Source organism: Tamandua tetradactyla, chromosome 3 (genome assembly GCF_023851605.1).
Source record: "Tamandua tetradactyla isolate mTamTet1 chromosome 3, mTamTet1.pri, whole genome shotgun sequence".
Classification (NCBI taxonomy): Eukaryota; Metazoa; Chordata; class Mammalia; order Pilosa; family Myrmecophagidae; genus Tamandua; species Tamandua tetradactyla.
Window position 1 is genome coordinate 40,777,759 of NC_135329.1, and position 21,409 is coordinate 40,799,167.

General features: G+C 37.6%; 1 protein-coding gene across 1 annotated transcript in view; it reads right to left on the reverse strand.

The window, feature by feature from the left end:
- DLGAP2 (DLG associated protein 2) overlaps positions 1 to 21,409 on the reverse strand; it is a 1,049,558-nt gene that overhangs the window by 13,730 nt on the left and 1,014,419 nt on the right. The window contains exons 10-13 of the mRNA XM_077153013.1: positions 20,825 to 21,174; positions 19,522 to 19,563; positions 13,196 to 13,281; positions 11,316 to 11,731 (exon numbers count right to left, since the gene is read on the reverse strand). Of these exons, the coding sequence (XP_077009128.1) occupies positions 11,316 to 11,731; positions 13,196 to 13,281; positions 19,522 to 19,563; positions 20,825 to 21,174 (894 nt within the window). The remainder of the gene's footprint in view (positions 1 to 11,315; positions 11,732 to 13,195; positions 13,282 to 19,521; positions 19,564 to 20,824; positions 21,175 to 21,409) is intronic.

A 21,409-nucleotide genomic window follows, 5' to 3' on the forward strand; every position in this document is an offset into this window, starting at 1 on the left:
GTTTTCGGAAAGTCTCAAGAGTCACCATAAGCATCTAATGTATGCAACCTGGTCAGTTGGTGGCATTATGCCAGCTGACCCAGAGCACCTGAATTCAATCTCTGATTTATCTGGGTGCAGTGGATGTGCCAAAGGGCTGTACAAACAATCAAATCCCCAAGGCTGGTAACAGCCAATGCGAACATGACAATCTGTTCTGCTAAAAATGCTCATTTATGATCTGACTCTTAAATTTGTAATGTTGTATGTTGAACTGAGACATTTCTGGGCAGTTTCCTTCTGACCTATGTCCTCCTCATTCCGCTCCATTCATTCTAGGGTCACTCTGTGCTGTCACCTCCCTATGTGAATGCCTCCAGCAGCTAAAGATATCTTTCTTGTCCAGAGATCACTGTGTTTCAGCATGGTAGAGGATACAAAACCCTGGTCTGGGAGATATATCATTATAGAACTAATCTCCGCTCTTGTGTTAATATGATTTCTAACTGTGGGTGGTTCCTCACTCATTCTGTCAGGTAAAGTGAGAAAAGGAAATCACAGTAGTCTCTTCCAGTTCTCCTAGTCTATGATTTCTTGAATCTGACTAGGTGAAAATTTAGGTTATTAGGTATTTGAGGAGTTGTTTTGGTACAAGAGAACTTCCCAACACCTTTCAAAAGATCCTATTGACATATGTGTTCTCTTTTCGAGTTCCTCATGAGATTTATGTCTCAATGGACTTATTGAATAAGAACTTTGTAGCTCTGGAATGATTTCTTAGTTTCAGAAAGTAGTAAAAAAATAATTAAAACAATTTCACTTTTATGCTATTTACCCTATTTGATTGAATATAATTAATATGAAAATCCCTAAACACTAGTCTACTAATATTTTACAATCTTTTCTGAGTATTTGCATTTATGTATTAACAGTAAGAAGATTGCATTAAGATGAAGTTACTTAAACCAGCAATATTTGGACTTATGCATTTCATTAACCATAGATGAGTAAATGAATCTAGAGTTCTTCAATCTGTTCAGTGAGCTGTGATTGTAAAATTACAATTTTGCCAAAAATTATTTCCTGTAATGGAGAATTTCAATAGTTGAGCTCAGGTTTCGTTTAATAAGGCAGTTAATTTAATCTTAACTTTTTAAAAGCACCCTAAACCTCTACCTCGTAAAATTAGGATTAGAATTAGAGGTTATTTTACCTTTTAATATTATTAGGAAAACATCTGAACTTGATTAATCCTGTGCTAGTTTTCTGTACAAAGTGTGCAGATAAGATTGGCAACTTAAGAAAAGGAAGTTTTTAAAAAAACACAGTATTAAATGCATGCATTCTCTGGCCATGGTGCTGAAGGCGGGAAAGTCCCATCTTATAGTTGAAAATATCCAGTTATTTGTATGAAAGCAACAGCTAAATTCTGTTTTTGATTTGACATGGAAGCTGAAAACAATGCAATTACATATAGTGATAAAAAATCCTGAAAAACCCCCATGAAATCAAAATTATTTAGCAGATATCTACAGAATGGGGAATGCATAAGATACTTTTCTAGTCTCAGTAACTGGGGGCAACCGCACGATTCTGTTGGGATTTTCAGATGCCATGCTTTTAAGACGGTATAAGGAAAGGTGCAAATATCTTGGTTCACACACAAAAAACCATCTCTTCTTTTCCTTCCAGTTCTCAGTTACAGAGCCCTTTGTGCCAGGCACTGTTAGGCATCGCTGGTAGATATAATATCAATGAGATGTGATCAGTGCATTCAAGGAGCCTAAGATATCAAATGACAATAAAGGAGCAGAACTTTGAGGAGACACATGTCCTAACCTTTGTGAGACACAGGGCCTCAGTGGGAATAGAGAATGGCAGAGCTGAGAGGGACTTGGAGAGGTTAGCTAACCCAGGCTTTCCCCCACAGTCACATGCACAGGTCAGTGTTTAAAATCATGATTGTTTCAAACAGGAACAAAATAAAGGGGCTCCTCCTTTCTCAGTTCCTTGCCTTTGCTAGTGCATTTGAATATTCTTTTTCAGCACTCTTACCCTAGTCTCCCCTGGCTCACCTGCTTGACTAAATCACTTACCTTTCAACTCCTAAATGTCACCTTCTCCATGAAGCCTTCTCAGCATTTTCCCTGTAGAAACCATCTCTCACACCCCCGAATTTCTTTTATTTTTCCTTTATTATTTTGTCTTGTTTTTCACACCCCTGACTTATTAAAAGCCCTTTGTCTGTACTCCCTTATTACATTTATTTTCTGCTTATTATATCTTATTTCTCTCCTTCTTGGGTTCTGAAAGTCAGGTTCTCTGTTATGCCTTTCTCACTTCTCTAGTAACTTACAGTCTATCAGCCAGTGGTTTGCTCACAATAAATTTTCAGTAAATATCTACTAAATGTATACATTAATGAAAGAGACTAGAAGAAAATCTCAAAGGTCCAAAAAGCTTTAAAAAAAACTCCTTTAAACATTAAAAAAACAACTAAAAGATAGCAGGAATTTACTTTCTAGTCAATTTATTTCTGACTGAAGGAAAACATTTTCTAGACATCTAGAAAGTATGTAGGTGACAGATTTCAATACTGTATATGCTAAGATGATGGAGTCTTATTTTTGTTTGGTCTCAAATAGTATCAAACTCAATTTCTAAATAGTATTTTATAGTATGATTTACAGAATTTTCTTGAACATCTCCAGTGACAAAAAGAAGTCATTGCCTATCATGACAATGCTTTTTTTTTGAAGCCTTTTGTTAGATAATTCATTCTCAGTTTGAGAAAGCATTTGCCTCCTTTGATGATTCACCTATTAATTTCCAAAGGTTATGTCATGATAATCTAAGTATATGTTTTGTCAACTCAGGTTTACCTCTGGGCCATAAACAGTTGTTACAGCTATGGTGGAATCAAAATGAACTAAGTAATTGGGGAAAGCGACTTACCTTTTCTCAAACAGCAGAGGAGAGTGGTAAATAATAAAGAAAGGAAGGATTCATAGAAGGGAGACACTCTTCAATAAAGTAATATTTTGATTTAATGATTTAAGATAAAGTAGTGGAAAAGCACAGCCTTTGCTATCAGACAGCTCTGATTTTGAGTCCTAATTCAATAGCTATACTTTGTGGGATTTGTGCCAAGATTGTAACCTGCTGATTTTTAAAATGGTGACCGTAATATCTACTTATTACATGATGGTGAGAATTAAATAGGTATGTAAAGCACTTAACATACTACTTGGCATATAATAAATGTTTAACAAGTGGTAGCTTACAGTTTTCTTTTTTAAATAAAACATCTTTCTTTTTACCTATAACCCTTGAAAAGCTAGTGACTAAATTAAATGTTTCCATTAAGACTCCACCCCAATCAAGATGTTAGAGTGAGAAGCTTCAGGCCGCCTTCTCCCTACAGAAGCTCTGAACCACCAGCAAGAATTGGCAGATACAACTTTCTCAAAGCTCCAGAATAGTTAAAGGACTAGCAGTAACAGGGTAAGAGTCAAAGTAAGAAATAGCTCACTTAAAAATGGTAGGAGTCCCAGGCTGATTCCTCCTCCATTCTCTTAGCAACTGGTAGTGCAGCGGGCCAGGTGTTCTCAGTGTAGATCCCTGGTTCTGGTTCCAGAGGGTGCACAGTAACCTTTGTGCACATACTGGGAGCATGCATGTCTGGCCCAATCTATCTGGTGGTCACTTGAAGGACTTTCAATCCCAGAACTTGCCTGGTATACAGAAGATAGTTATTGAGCTCTCCTTAAGTATGATGTGGGACAGCAGTCAAGTTGCATTGCCTGGGGTAAGGAATTGCTGGCTGTAGGACACACAGTACAGTGCCCAGGGCCATGAGGTAATTGTTTCCTAGGGAAGAGGGACATATGTATTCATATACGTGGGGGAACTCCTGGGATCACAAGTGCATGCTCAATAAAAGATGGTTGTAGAGAAAGTACCAGGGAAGCCCCTACACTTTGGCCTGGAGTTATTCTCCAAAGTCATTGCACATTGCTCTGAAAGAGAACACTTGCATAGGTCGATTTTCACAGACTGGGAAAGGTATTTTCTTTCTTTCTTCTTCTTCTTCTTCTTCTTTTTTTTTTTTTTTTAGTTCCTGGCATTCAAGGAAATCTCTGTCACAATCCAGCTGCATACAAGCTTAAGGAAAAGACACCTCAGAGTCTAAATTCCAGCAATAATGCATTAAAATAGAATAATATCCAAGTCTCAAGAAGGCCACAAAACATACAAAGAAACAGGAAGCAATGGCCTAGACAAAAGACAAGATTAATGCTTTTGAAATGATCAAGGGGATCAGACCTCAGACACTCCAGACAGACAAAAACAAAATAGTCCAAAATGTGCTCGAAAAACTGAAGGAAAACTTGGACAAAGAACTAAGGGAAATTAAGAAGATGACAGATGAACACAATGAGAAGATCAGTACAGGGCTCACAATTATAAAAGGGAATAAAACAGAGCTGAAGACCACAGAAACAGAAATAAGAAAGTGTCTAGGGGCTTTCAACAGCAGACTGGAGCTGGCAGAAAAGAAGCAGTGAACTTGAAGATACAGCAATTTAAGTCATCCTGTCTGAGAAGCAGAAAGAGGAGAGAATGAAGGAAAGTAAACAGAGTCTGAGAAAACTGTGGGACAATATCATGTGTACCAAGATATGTTTTGTGTGAGTCCCAGAAGAGAGAGAGAGAGAGAGAGAGAGAGAGAGAGAGAGAGAGAATATTTAAAGAAATAATGGCTGAAAATTTCCCAAATTTAATAAAAGACATGAATTTACACATTCAAAGTGTTCAGTGAACTCCAGCTTATACCCAGATAGAACCAAACTATGCTATGTTGTTATCGAATTGTCGAATGCCAAAGATAAAGAAGTCTGAAAGTCACAAGAGAGAAGCAATGTGTCATGTACCAGGGAGTCCCAACAAGGGAGTCACAATAAGATTAAGGGCCAATTTCTCATTAGAAATCATGGAGGCAAGAAGATGGTGGGAAGACAGATTTAAAGTGCTGAAAGCTAAAAATTGCCAACCAGGAATTCTATAAATAGCAAAGCTGTCTTTAAAAAAAAATTCCACCACTTTGCTGAATTTGTGCATTAGTTCAAATTGCTCTCATGGATTTGTCAGGATCTTCCAAATACAGGATCATGTCATCTGCAAATAATGAGAGTTTTACCATTTCCTTTCTGATTTGGGTGCCTTTTATTTCTTTTTCTTACCTGTTTACTCTAGCTAGAACTTCTATGTTGAATAACAGTGGTGACAGTGGGCATCCTTGTCTCATTCTCGATCTTAGGGGTAAGGCTTTCAGTCTCTTGCCATTGAGTATGATGCTGGATGTAGGTTTTTCATATATAACCTTTATAATATTGAGGAGGTTTTCTTCGATTCCTACCTTTTGAAGTATTTTTTTTTTATCAGAAAAGAATGCTGAATTTGTCAAATGCTTTCTTAGCATCAACTGATATAATCATGTTATTTTTTCCCTTTTGATTTGTTAATGTGTTGTATTACATTGATTTTTTTATGTTGAATCATGCTTGCAGGCCTGCAATGAACCCCACTTGGTCGTGATGTATAAATTATTTTAATGTGCCTTCGGATTTAATTTACAAGTATGTTGAGAATTTTTGCATCTGTATTCATTAGAGAGATTGGCCTGTAGTTTTCCTTTCTTGTAGTATCTTATCTGGTTTTAGTATTACAGTGATGTTAAACTCATAAAATGAGTTAGGTCATGTTCCTTTTCCTTCAATATTTTGTAAGAGTTTGAGCAGGATTGGTGTAAGTTCTTTTTGGAATGTTTTGAAAAATTCCTCTGTGAAGCCATCTGGCCCCGGGCTTTTCTTTGTATGAAGGCTTTTGATGAATGATTGAATCTCTTAATTTGTGATTGGTTTGTTGAGGTCTATTACTTCTTTTTTACATCAGGGTAGGATGTTCATGCATTTTTTAGGAAAGTATTCACTTCCTCTAAGTTGTCTAGATTGTTGGTATACAGCTGCTCATAGTAACCTCATATGTTTTTTTTTTTTTATTTCTTTGGGACACATAGGAATGATCCCTCTTTCATTTCTGATTTTGTTTATTTGCATCTCCTTTCCTTTTGACTTTGTCAGTCTAGCTAAGGGTTTATCAACCTTGTTAATCTTCTCAAAGAACCAACTTTCGGTTTTATTGATTCTCTCTATCTTTTTTTTTGTTCTTCAGTTAATGTATTTCTGCTTTAATCTTTGTTACTTGTGTAAAAATCAGTAATGTTTTTTAGGTCATACTAGCAATGACCTAACTGAGGCAATTAAGAAAAAATTCCATTCACAATAGTAACTAAAAGAATCAAATTTCTAGGAATAAACTTACCCAAGGACATAAAGGACCTCTACACAGAAAACTACAAAACTTTGCTGAAAGAAAGCAAAGAGGACCTAAATAGGTGGAAGATATTCTGTGTTCATGGATAGGAAGACCAAATATCGTGAAGATGTCTATTTTACCCAAATTGATCTATAGATTCAATGTAATGCCAATCAAAATTACAACAACCTACTTTGCAGTTTGAAAAAGCTTGTCACCAAAGTTATTTGGAAGGGAAGAGGCCTATAATTGCCAAAAACTTCCTAAAAAAGAAGAATGAAGTGGGATGACTTATACTTCCTGATTTTAAAGCACAGTACAAAGCCACAGCAAACAAAACAGCATGGTACTGGCAAAAAGAAAGACATATTGATCAGTAGAATTTAATTAAGAGTTTGGAAATAGACCCCCAGATCTATGGCTAATTGATTTTGACAAGGCTCCCAAATCCACTGAACTAGGATAGTCTCTTCAATAAATGGTGTTGGGAAAACTGGATATCTATAGCCAAAGAAACGAAAGAGGACCCCTACCTCACTCCCTATACAAAAAAGTAACTCAAAGTGGATCAAAGACATAAATATAAGAGCCAGTACCATAAACTTCTAGAAGAAAATAAGGAGAAACATCTTCATGACTTAGTAATAGGAGGTAGCTTCATAGACCTTACATCCAAAGCACAAGCAATGAAAGAAAAAATAGATAAATGGGAACTCCTCAAAATCAAATGCTTCTGTGCCTAAAAGACTTTTCAAAAAGGTGAAGAGGCAGCCTACTCAATAGAAGAAAATATTTGGAAGCCATATATCTGATAAGAGTTTGATATCCAGTACATATATATAAAGAAATTCTACAACTCAATGACAAAAGAACAAACAACCTCATTGTAAAATTGGCAAAGGATATGAATAGACATTTTTTCTGAAGAGGAAATACAAATGGCTAAAAAGCATATGAAAAGATGTTCACCTTCATTTGGGAAATGCAAATAAAAACCACAATGAGATATCATTATACCCATAAGAACGGCTACCACTAAACAGGAAACTACAAATGTTGGAGAGGATGATGAGAAATTGGAACACTTATCCACTGCTGGTGGGGATATAATGATACAGCCACTGTGGTAGACAGTTTAGAGGTTCCTCAGAAAACTAAATGCTGAATTACCCTACGACCCAACAATTCCACTACTCAGTATAGACACAGAAGATCTGAAAGTAGTGACTCAAACAGACATATGCAAATGACGCTCATAGCGACATTATTCACAGTTCTCAAAAGACGGAAACGATCCTAATGCCCATCAGCTGAAGATTGGAAAAACAAACTGTGATATATACATATGACGGAATATTATGCAACAACAAGAAGAAATCAGGTCCTGAAGCATATGACAACATGGATGAACCTGGAGGACATAATGCTGAGTGAAATAAGCTGAACACAAATATTATATGACTCCAATACTATGAACTCTAGGAAATATAAATTCAGACTCTTAAACAGTAGAATACAGAGATATTCAGTATATCTAGAGATAGTCAGAAGCTAGAGAAGGAGGAGAAGTTAGTTAATACATGCAGACTTGTTAACGAGATTGATCTTAAATGTATTGGAATGAATAGAGGTGCTGGCAGTACATCAGTGGGATTAAAAGAGATAGTGCAGTATTGAAAGTGAATAAGATTGAAAGCGGTTGTTTAAAGTCATGTATCTCACTGATTTGCACTACAAATATAAGTAAGTTCTTGTGTGAACTACTTCAAAGGTATAACACTTGTACAAAAAGTTAATAAAAGAGTGAAATATGGAAAAATACCTATTGCATGCTATAGATTTTATTTAACAGGGATATATATCACTAGTACCATGATCACAGTACAGGTAGATAATTGGGGTAGGGGGGCGTATAAGAAGAAAAAAATGAGGCAAAAATTAAAACATGCCCAGATAAACAAAAGCCAAGGGGGTGTGTCACCACTAGACTGGCCTGTCAAGAATTGCTACAGGGAATTCCTCAGGTTGACAGGAAAGCACACTTGACAATTGACTGAAGCTACATGAAGAAATCAAAATCTCTGGCAAAGATAACAACATGGATAAATATAAATACCAGTACTATTTTATTTTTTATCTGTAAATCCACTTCCCACTTCCTATAGGATCTAAAAGGCAAATGCCTAAAATTTAATGATAAATCAATGGTTTTAGTTCCATAATGTAGAAAAATGCAACTTGTGACAAGAACTACTTCAAGGTAGGGGGCAGAGGGGATTAGGAATACAGTTTATGTATGCTACTGAAGTTGTTAAATTGGCTCCAAGGCAAACAAGCTCGTTATGGATTAAGGTCTTAAATTTAAGACCCGTGGCAACTACAATGAAATTATCAGAGAATATGCAAACTCACAGAGACAGAGAGGGGAATACAGGCTACAAGGGGTGGGGGCAGGGGCAGTGGGAATTAATGCAAACAGTGCAGCGTTTTTGTTTGGAGAAGAAGGAAAAGTTCAGTAATGGATGTTGGGGAGGGCACAGCAACATTCTGAAGGTGATTAATGTCTCTGAATGGTATGCCTGAAGGGTTTGGGATGGGAAAGTTTAAGTTGTATATATGTTTCCACAATTTAAAAAAAAAAGAGAGAAACTAAGGAACTAATGACATTGAAATGCAATGCACGACAGTGGATGGAATCTAGGAATGGATGAGAAAAGAGCTTTTACGAGACAACAAGAAACCTTCGAATATAGAATGTAAGCTTTATATGCATGACATGTAATTTCTTGAACTTGATAACTGCATTGAAGGTGATTATATAAGCAAAATATCCTTGCTCACAGGAAATGTACATAGAAATATGTGTTCAAGTACGATATGTAAAACCTGCTCTCAAGTGTTTAGAAGACAGATAGATAGATAGAAGTAGAATAATATGGCGAAAGCGACAAAACGTTAAAATTGGTGAATGTGGGTATCTCAAGGTATGGAAGTATGTGGGAGTTCTCTGTAAAGGATTTGTATTATTTTTGCAACTAACCTGCAAATTTTAAATTATTTCAAAAGAAAAAGTTAAAACAAAATGAACAACAACAAAGCATACATTAAATACGGAAAACCACAATAAGGCAAGTATTGCTCTATGAAAGCAATGACCAATGTCTTATTTTCCTACACTTGTAAAGGGAGATCAGAACTTTTTGAATGTGTCTGAATTTGTCTAAATTCAAATAAGATAGAATAAAATTAGGGAGCTAAGACTTGACAAATATGACCTCTTTCTGAATCTTCTCTCTCTCTTCTCATCTTCAAAGATGTTTTCTTGAGGAATGACTAATAGAAAATATAACCTGACCGATTGACATTCAGATCTTATGACAAATTCAAAGTCCTAAGTAATGACACCCCGCCTGAAGTCACATTGGTTAACATGCACGGAATCGGAGCTGACAATTTAAACTCCGATTGGCATAAACTGAGGCAATTTAGTTTTTCTTTGTGTTATCTCTGTGATAAAGATTATAAATCCATATTACAATTAAAATGATTTTGCCTGGTTGAAACATATGCTGACAAGCAGAAAAATGCTGTAAAAAATTAGGGATTTTTAAATATGAGAATTATGAGCAATCACTCCATTAAATATATCCTACATTGATGATAAATTTGAGCAAATATTACGTGAAGAATTTGAATACGGTTACATTGGCATTCATCAGCCACAAGCAGAAATGCAGGCACAGCAGAGCCACGAGAGAGCACGTTCAAATGCTTTACCATGGCAACACATTCTCCAAAACACTAAGTATCTAATATCAATGCATGGAAGAGTGTGTGAAATTTGATGATTAAGAGAAAAATGCTTAAGAATAGAATTAGTCATTTTAAGGCAATATTTCCTTTTCTTCATAGGTTTACAACATAAGTTTTAACAACTACAAATCAACATACAAATTATTTTCTTGGGTTTCTCAACCTCTGAAGCTATTGTGCTTTGTAAATTATAGTCTGTAATCCCATCATTATAGTTCCATTTTTAGGATTATTGATATTCTCAATTGCAGCAGTCATCTAGAAATGTAATGTCAGGGCTAAATTCCCAAAGACATAAGCTATTCTGAACGTCATATAGAGTGATCTAATGTATATACAAAGGAACTCATGGAAAAAGAAAAAGAAACTTTAAAGGACCATGATTTGTCAAGTCAAGACATTCTGAAATATCTCTGTGAAATTTTGATGAAGGTAAGTGGAGTTCCATGTATCTTACAATTATATTTTTGGTCCTCTTGATATATGCTTAGAAATCACATACAGCAATTTATAAAGGATGCTGTTTCTGAAAAATCCTGATGTTAGGTTTCTTTGGGTAAACAGGAGGGGGTTATAGAATAAGAGAAACTGTCCCTTTCTACACAGAGAAGCAGGGACTTCTCTGAACCATAACGTGTTTAGAACAGGTCTGCTTTGATGACACTCAGGGCAATCTCATGTTTCTGCTTAACCTAATTATCAGAAAACTGATCGCATAGCATCATGTAGCTAACTCTTTGAATCTTTCATTTGTCATAAACTTTTCTTTGGCATAAGGCTAAAGCAATTTCTTAAAAATATGAGACAGTAAAACTTTTAGAAAACAATCAATGCTCCAAGTTAAGTCACTGACAATTCAAGAAAACTGGTTAAGTGGAAAATGTGATAAACTACGCTACCAAGAAGACTGATAGCGCCATTTACTCATATTCATATTCAACTCATCTAAAAAAGACACCCCCTTCAATATTCTTGTGATTGCTTTTCTATTCATTTATTTATATCTTAGAATTGACTGGGACATTAAAAAGCATATTTATTTTCATATGCTCAAATATCTAAGGACGTTTTCTCCATTATATCCTCATTTGCTTAACTGAAGAATTGCCAGCCTAAAAAGCCATAGAGAAAATCTATGTTCTTACTTTCTTCTGAGAGATCATTTTCTTCTGCTTCTCTTTCCATCTCTTTACACCAGCCTTCCATCCTCTTTGTCTCTGTGTGTAGCAGTTTCAAAAACCAAGACCCATCTCTGCGACAGGGAGACATTCTTCCAGTTTCCACTGTCTCAATGGATGGCTCCAACCAAGGGTCAGGAGGGGGAAGGTTTGACGTGTCAACTTGGGTCCTATAGTCTTCTCTATAACTGAAGAGTCCCTGTGTCCGTACAGTTCTTACCGCGCCATACTGGGTAGGAGTGCTAGGTTCTGAATGTCTCTGAAAGGATGAACCAAACTGGAGACCTTTGTCCTCCATGGTAATGTGTCCCGGGAAGCCCTCTAGTTCCAAGTCTGCTTGGACGGCAGCAGTTACGCTATTAGAACGTTTAAAACGCCCATGCCTAGGAAAAGGGGAAAAGACGACAAAACGGTAGGCTTGCTGAGATGACCTCAGATGTGCAACAAAATCCTAAATACACCTCCAAAGAACAAGTCTGGACCACAACTGACATTCCGAGGAAAAAATGATGCTTTTATTCTTTTAATATTTTTGGTGTTTCACCTATGAAAGAACATTTGGTTTTGCAAATTATTAACCTTTTTAATATTTACCTAGGTCCTAATATTTAAATAATACCCACTTAAGATTGAAATGTATTGGATGATACTGAGAACGATATGAATGTTAATGTATTTCATTACACCACTATCTTCAATGGTCCCCTTCCTTTCAGAAGTATACTACAAGTTTACTAAACTCCCATTCTACTGTATGTATGTATGTAGACATGCATACGTATATACATATATATTTTATATACACATACATACATATACTATATAATGATGCATAAATATTTCTAAAATTGGAGACTGGCTATTGCTAGGTGAGAACTCACTCTGTGCATGTGGGTGTGTGTTATGCGTCTGCATACAAGAATGCACTGTGCATGTGTTTTGCGTGCATGCAAGGAGACATCCAAAGTTTACTGTAGCTATAAGTTTTGGCTCCTTACCGACTGAATCCACAGACAGCAAACGTGTGAATACAGTTGGTTAATGAATTTCCTACGTATTTTCTTTGTTGGAGGCAAAGGGCATGACAATGAGCCACTGATTGGGGTGGAAGGCTGTAAGCCCAGTTTCCCAGGTGCAAAAGATGTCCAGTTTCTAAAAGGTCTACTTGGACATTTTGTGGAAGCCATTAACTTGGGGTCTGAAGTTCTTTGCAGTTCTTTACAGGCTGGGTTCTAATGCCCCTCACTACGAGGAATGCCATCGTAGGGAAGCTTAAGAGGTAATGTTCTCATTAAAATTTGTTTTTATGGAATGTATAATATATATATGTTTAAATATAAAATAAAATAATTATCCTGCCCTTGTTACAGAAATAACATTACTGTAATAGATTTCCCTTTATATTTTATATTTGAAATAGTTCTTTTACAAATAAAACAATCCAGTGGCATAACTAAGGTGCATCTTCTTTCATTTTCTCTCTCTCTTTCTGTCTTTCTTTTTCACTTTAAGCATTATCAGGTGAGAAAACATGCATTTGCTTTGCCCTTAGCCTACTCTTTTCCTTTGGATAAAGGAGTTTGACTTTCAGGGCTGTTAGCTACTCTGCTTTCAGAAGTGGTAAATTACTTTAAGAAGAATTATTTCCTTGCCTCTTGGGAAAACAAGACATAGGTAAATGTAAATTCATACTTGAACTATATAAATTGAAAAGTATAAATATATGACCCTGTTTCCACAAATGGCATGAGCCACTGATGGCAGGTATGCTCTAGAGGCTTGCAATCAGGTTTTTAACAAATAGCTTTTGCTTGGGAAATATATATTTTCAAGGAGGGCTGAGTTACCGCTTTTCATCTTCTACTTGCACGCCAACAGAGTGGTATTCCCGCAGGCCTCGACTCTCTGTGTCAGAATCTGTAGCTGTTTCCACCTAATTCAACACAAAACATTTTATTTTAGAACTGAAATGTGGAATTTGGATAAAGGACTCTCTTTTGTTTTTTGTTCACTTGCTGTAATTAATTATGCATTCATTTAATTAATACAGAGATGCACTTGACCCAGTAAAATCACAAAGAAAGGGAAATGCATTCACATTGCATAATTTTGTTGGAACTGTGCTTCACCAAATTTTACATAACTACTTGAACTCAACATGGCACTGCTGCCTTTTAAATGTATGCAAATAAAATTGCTTAGTTCAGGTCAGGCAAAACATAGGCTTTGGTTGGACTGCATTAGTTTAGGACTTACAAGCTCTTATCACATCCTACAGTGAAGAAAGTAAGTATAGCATGAACTAAACATAGCTAACGAAACAAATAAGCAATTTAATAGAATTATATTGATGGCTGCGTCAACATACAAAGAGACACAGAAAGGAATTTAAGCATTTTTTCAGAAACACTAAGACAATCTCTCCATCTGTATCAATACATAGCTGTCACATTTGCTGAAGTACTGAGTCAGATCAGAGCAGAAGTCATGTATCTACAGAGAATCCTTATTGTAGCTATATTTGCTGAATAGCTCTCCAAAAATCTGAAGCATTTTAGTGATCATCAGAAGCGCAAAGTTATCACATGAGGGAATTCTAGTACAATAAATTAAAGCAAAAAGTCTCAGAATAAAAAGTCTGTGAAACCAAAGGTTAGTTAAATCATAAAAATTATTCCATGGCACTCATCTGTTTTCTTTTTTTCACAAAAATATTACCTATTGTAGCAAAAGGATTTTTGACATCAATATGAAATGCCATAACCTAGTTATAAAACACATCTTTCCTTAAAAATAGTAACGATTGCTTGAATAAGGCAAACCATTAAACAAATAAGTATGACTGACTTTTATGAGATGTAAGAGAAAAGCTGTGCTTTAAAAGCTCAATTTTAACTTGTGATTGGCAAAAGTCTAAGCCTATGAAAACAAGGATGAATCCAAATTTGTAGCTAATAGAAGTAATAGTAACAATAGATAAATTTATTTTATGCTTACCACACTCCAGGTACCCTGCTAAGATACATTATCTGTCATTATCTCATGTAATCCTCACAACAACTCTGTTGTTGTTAGAGCCACTTTTAAGGGGTGAAGAATCAGAGAAGTTAAGTAACTTGCCCAAGGGCACAGAGCTTGTTCTCTGCAGAGCTAGGATTCAAACCCAGACCTCTCTGACTGCAAAGCATGTGCTCTTCATTAGTCTTTTAAAGCCAGACTAAAGATGGTCAAATGAAGACTCTGGAGCTCCTGATTAGTTACTGAGTCATGGGGTATTATTCAATACACCTATTGATTTCTTGGTATATTTCTGAACACCTACATAAAAATTGCACCTAATTTGTGTTGCATTTTTTGACAGGTAGAGTTTAAAATTGATTATGGAGGAAGAAAAATTTGAGTGAAATTCCTAACCTTGCTGTTAATACTGCTTTCTGGTTTTAAGTGGGTGACGGTTTTATTAAATTTTACCTTGCAGGGCATGGGGATTTTTATTGTTTTGAATAAAAGGATCATAATAGAAATATATTAAAAATGTCATCACATATCATTACATAAGGAGCTACTTTGCTTTTTAACTGTATATATCCCATTATATGAATATAACTTAATTTATTTAATCAGTCTTCAATGGATGGATAATTTGATTATTATTTCCAGTTTTCTGCTATTAAAAATGCTGCTGCTGTAGATATCTCTGTGCATGTGTATACGTATGTGCAAACCTTTATGAATATATTCTTATAAATGTGGTTGCTGGGTTAAAAGTATTTGATTTTAAAATTTCAGGAGATATTTCCAAGTTTGGTAGGTATATTAAATGGATGAAATCAATCCATATTTTTGTTTTTAGAGAGAGAGATTATGCAACAGGAGGAGCACAAATTTTTATTAAAATGAGTTTCATAATATTGCCTCACTTTTTCCACTTCCAGAAATCCAGTTAAAGAATTATCATAAATTCTGATAAATGGGTGTGTAGCATTATTTATAAGGTGAAAAACAGGAAAAAATAGTGGAATAGCAAAGTTGGAGAAGAGTAATGTAAAGCAAATTAAAGTTTATTCATGACAGAATGTTATGCAGCTATTAAAATGGTAGCTAGAAAGATCATATTGTAAAAATGCTTATGATTTAATTTAAAGAAGGTAGATTAACAAATAGAATGTACAATAAAATTTATATACACATATAAACATACACATGTTTGTAGGTATATATAGTGAATAAAAATAAATTAAAGAATAAAAAAATATGATGAGGATTTTTTTCCTCGTTTCTCCAGTCCACAAACTTTCTCTAACATAATTATGTTACTTTTACAGTGAATTTGAAAAGGCTACCTTCTGGAATCAGTCAGACTTTGCTACTTGCAGGCAGTATGATTCTTAGGTAAGTTTCTTAAATTTTGCTAAGTTTTAGATTCCACAGATAAAAAATGAGGGTAACATCAAACAATGGCAACAAAATAAAGCCTGATTTATGTAAGTCTGTCCCAGTATATTAATTCTATGTCCTCCCACCTCTGGTTTTAGAATCACCAGGTGACTAATATGTATATTAAATTAGATAAATTTAACATGTGTTTTAAATTAGATAAATTTTACAGTGATTGTCATATGAAGTCTTTCTAAGAAGAACAGAGTTCATGAAAGTTGGAAGATAAAGTCTAATAAAATCATATATGGCCAGGATGAGCTAAATATTTATCAATTCTGAAAAACTGGGAGTCAGAGAAGCTTTATATGAGATTTTTAAAAAAATACAAATTTAGGACAAAGAAAAGGAACTACAGCACACAAGAAAGGAAACTGAAAGAATTCTTTTTTCCAACAGGAAGTTCTGGCTAGAAGCATAAATGGATTTTACAAGTTTGAAAAATATAAGCATATTTTCATTTGAAGATGATCCACTATTTACTAGATAACTTATTCTAGGCTCTGAGAAGAAAAAAAAAGATGAATCATGATCTGTTTGGGGAAAGAGGAGTTTGGTATGGCTGGTGTGTGTGGGTGTGTGAATGAGTGAGTGTGCATGTGTGCGTGTGCACAGGGGTGTGCTGTGATATTGACAGGCCAGGCGGCTGAGAAGGTGGGCAGCTTCTCGTGCACCCTGGTTCCACCTCTCGTGGCGGGACCAGGTTTGGAATGACAGAGAAGGCCACAGAGCCTTAGACTCAGCCCCAGCTTTCTACAGAGACCCTAAAAGAAAGAATCTGGTGTTGGTGGGAGCTGTTCACAAGTTATATTCTGGCAGAGCTCAACAAGAAATCTTTGCTCTCTATACCGAATTCATTTTATGCTCTGCATTCAAAACCTTCTACGTAGCTACGTTGGTATGTTGCTTCTGATACAAAGTCGTTTTATTTCCCTCTGAGACCTATTAAATGTCTAAGAGTTAAATATGATTTGTTACTCCAGCTGCCATGAAATGCTTAAAGCTACAGACTGAGCAGTTTTGAAGGGCAGAATGGTGGAAGGTCTGGTGAAAGAGGAAATGACTTAGGCCTAGTGAAAGAATACATGGATTAGAGGGTAACCTATTTTTTTTTTTTATGTCAGGGAGGACATATAAAATGAATAATAACAAAGGTTTTCATATGTTGTCCCCCTTTGTTGTCACAACCATCTGGTGATATAATAGACATCAATTGTCCCCATTTTAGGGATGGGGCTAGGAGGCAGATGGAATCAAAGGTTTCCTGACTGTGAAATCAGGCCTCTCTTTTACAAAGCTGCAGTATTAGGGCCCATAAACATTTTCAACAGGTTTCACTAACACATACCCACATAATGGAAAATGTAAAACTGTGCAAAAGCAGAAAAATGACAAATTGATAAAAACAAGCAAACGAAAATGAACCCAAAGAAAATAGTTAAATGCTAAAATCAAAATAAAGAAATGTGAGGCAGGCCAGATTAATGATTCCAAGTCAGAAGCATTCTAAACCCAGTCAGGAAGTCGTATTGGGCTCCTTACCCCAGAACTGGTCTGTGAGTCCTAAGGCTTCCACTGTATCACTTTACTAGAAGCCCTGAAGGGACTGTGCACGTACCCTGCTCTGCAGGGCTAGTCACACTAACTGGGTCTCCTGTGACCCGAGGGACAGAGAGAACTACCTGCTCGGTTCTGGTTTGAAATGGGCAGAGAGGAGGGACGGGGTCCAATACAATGTGTGAGTTGAGGTTAGACCCAGGCACTGGGCTATCTCATTGGACAAAGCCCCACATTTATAAGTCAAATCCTGAAGAAACTGTTCATAAAATGCCATATGTTATAATTTAGGGAGTGAAAACCCCACAGATTAATGATCCATTTAGGGTGCAAGCTCCACAGAAGGTTCATTCAGTAACATGCACTGTGTTCAGTAGTAAGAACTATATTGGTAAGATGTAAATTCTCTATGGTCTGTACTCAGACAAAGCTCTACCCTAGTTTCCTTAGTTAGCTGTGATTCTGGGAAATCAGTGAACAGTCAAGCAGAAGTCAATTCTATTAAATGCTAGATGATAATCTAAAATGCCAGCAATCTTCTTTTTAAAAAGCTGTAGGACAGAGGAAAACATATTCAATGTTTCAAAACAGGTGAACAGATCGAATTTTTAACTTTAAAAGTTCATGGAATGAGAATAAAGTCTGGCTCACTGAGAGAACTAAATGATTCCACCATTTTATTTCTCCTCTTTGGAAAGCAACAGAATCTGGGCTTTGGAATCAGACCCACTTGGGTTTGAATCTTGGCGTTGCCATTTTTTTAACATCTATGGACCCTTAGGCAAGTCACTTGTCTTCCCTGAGCCTCAGTTTCCTCATCCATAAATTAGGCATAATAACAACCAGCACATAGGGTTATTATGTGGATTAAACAAGCATGTGGTGGAGAGCTAAGGTCACAGAAAAATGTTCATAAGCTTAAGAAATACATATTTTTCACTTTGTCCCTTAAAACAACACTGAAGTTGTCTTTTGTCATTCCTCTAAAGACTTTGAAGTATCTATGGATAGTCTTTTCATTATGCTGCTTTATCTTTGGGTTGGCTTCCTAAAATCATCTGTCTTTAATTTCTTGGATATTTTCCTTATCCTGATACTTTGAGTTTCTACAACTACATAATTTTTTTCTTTTCAATTAATTTCATTTCCACAATTGTTAGGATAAAAACTCACACGATATTATCCATTTTTTTTTTTTACTGTTGTTAAAGACATGAATTAGTTTGGCACTTATATACTTGTATTCACATTTGTCTGTAATCAAACACTCATCCATTTACTCACCCACTCACCCACATTTATCGAGCACTCACTATGTGTCAGGCACTGTGCTAGGTGGTGGGGATATCAAGATGCATAAAGCATAGCCCCGGCTTTCAGAGAACAACTACAGTTTGAATGATGGCATCAAAAAGACTTGTAGGAGGGGTGAATGCATGATCTGAACTTTAGATGAAGTGGGGAGGGGGTGGGGATGGAGAGGAAGTATATTCTAGGCGGGAGGAATATGGTAAAGGCATCCGGGTAGCAGAAGAATGGGGCAGGAGCTAAATAAAAGGTGGTAGGGGGTGCGGGAGTGTGCAGTGAAGGCAGGAACTGATGGCAATATTTACCAGTGAGATAATATACTTTCACGGGTTTCTGAAAGTATGTTCCCAATACTTTCACATAAAGTAAGTTCCTTTATGAGCTCAGATGTTTTAACTCTTATTTCCTGGTTTAGTTCTGCGGCGGGCAGCCTAGGGAACGCGTGTGGAACATGGCAGGTGGAAAAACCAGAAGGTGACATGAACACCTTAAGAATTTTCAATAGGCCTAGTGAATTCTGGGGAACTCCCAAGTCTTCTATTATAAACATTACTCTGGAAGCAGAGCGATCAGTGTAGGAACCCTGGTTTCCCACTTACTAGCTCTCTAACCTCAGCAAATCTCCTGGCCTCAGGCAAGTTTCCTAACTTTTTGAACTCCCTCTTTTCATCATCTAAGTAGGACTACTAAGTATACATCATCAGGTGATTATAAGAGATCAAAGCAATAATAGGAAAGCACCTAGCATAGTGCCTGGCATATAGAATCAGGACAGTGAGAAGTGACAAGAGCAGTTGTATGAATAATCCAAAAAAGGTAGATAAAAGAAAATTCATGCGAACTTGGCTTTGGGGTATATTGTGGTACTTACATCTGACCTTGGGTATGGCTGATGCTCTGGGAAGTCAGAATCCTAAACAAAACAATGAAGCCACACTGTGGAGACCTGGTGTGGAGGACCTAGCAAATCGGGCAGTCTCCCCACCCTGCGCCTCCAACAATCCTTCTCTCCACATCCCCACTTTACATCCAGAACCCGGCAGCACTTCACAGCAGCGCCCAAGCGCCAGACAGGACTCTCTTACTTAAAGTTCCACTTGACCTCTTCCCTGGCCGAGGCACAGTGGTAATTAAGCGTCCTGATTTTAAACACTTGAGGCTGGACACAGGCTGAATGGAGGAGTAAAAGGAAGGAAGAGGTGAACCGGGTCAGCAAAGACTTTTCTTAACAACCCTGTTTCCTTTACAATAAGATCTTCAAGGGAAGAGTCACCATAGGTAAATTAAAAGACAACTCCGTCGGTTTAAGAAACACTTCTTGTGCTGTCCCTTGATTAGAATATATTTGAAGGAGAGTGAAGTGACCTGAAATAACCGCTCCTCTTTCCTAGCACGATGCCTCACACCTCATATGCGCTCAGAATGGACTTGCTCGATGAAATGGAGGTGCGAACAGAAATAACTAATGCTGTCTCTTCTAAGGTAGAGGAAATATGCCACCAAAGCCTTAGGTAAGATGGACATTTTGGAGGCCTAAACTGATAGCGGGGTCGACCCTCCATTGTCTGATGCAATTGGCATCAGTGTTCAGGTCGCAGCATTTGTGGCCAGAGCTGATATCTAAGGAGTACCCTACAGTTCATTTAAATAAACTGTGAGCATCCTTCACTTTTGAGCAAAGGAGACCCCGTTTTTCTTCTTACTTTTTTTCCTCCCACTGGCCTTTTATCCCCCCCACTTAACGGTTTGGAGGCCAAGAGTGAAAAGGTTTCGCAAATACAGACTTCAACCAAAAAACCCACCCTTCTTATCTCCACACGCTCCAAAGAGCCATTTGGCCGCAGAAAACGCAAGGGATTGGGGGAGGGTGAACACCTCCCCCTGCCCTCCCTCCCACCCCACTCCCCGCAGTGAATCTCCTGTAGTTCTACAGGGGTGGAGGGTTTGCCTGGCCCTAGGATCCATTCTGCCCAGCTATTTCCCCTGCAGGCTAGCCACAGGGACTGAAGCGCTTTCTTTCCTGTTCCACGGCCCTGCGGAGGGCTGCCATGGACGCCGAGGACCCCGGGTGGCGGGCTCGGGTTCTGGAGCTGGCGAAGCGGCAGCGGCTCACTCTACGCCCTTTCCGGGACCGCGCGGGGCAAGTGGCCGCACGCGGGGGCGCTGGGGGCTACCTGAATGCCGATGGACGCCCGGCGGCTCTTGAGGAACTCCTCGGCTTTCGACGCCAAAATCGCCTTGTCGCCGGCGCGCGCCGAGCCGCCCTGGCCCTCAGAGGCCTGGCGCTGAGCAGCGGCGCTTTCTAGGGCCAGATTCATGGCCTTGTTACTGTCCAGGCTGTCCGTGGAGTTGTAGAGGCCGCGGCCATCCTGCGGCCACGCGGACACCCTCTGCGCGCGGCTGTCGTGGTAGGCGTCCTGCGTGGACTCCGTGCTGCTCTGCGCCGTCACCGAGATGAGGGGCTTGGAGGTGGTGCGGGGAGGGACCGGCGGGGGGGTTTTTTTGTAGTTTGTATATGAAACAGCTGTAAGAAGAACCAAAAGCCCGAGTTAATAAGCGTGCTTCCCCCCCCCCTTTTTTAAAAAATTCTATCAGAATCTGTCTACAAGTTAAATATGTTCATAAGCTTAAGATCAGACAGATCTCTTTCTGGACATAAAGCCTAAGGAAAAGAAAGCAAAGTATGTGAGGATAAAGCTTCATGCCCAAGGATATTTTACAGGGAGATAGTTATAACAGCTAAACATGATTATTACATT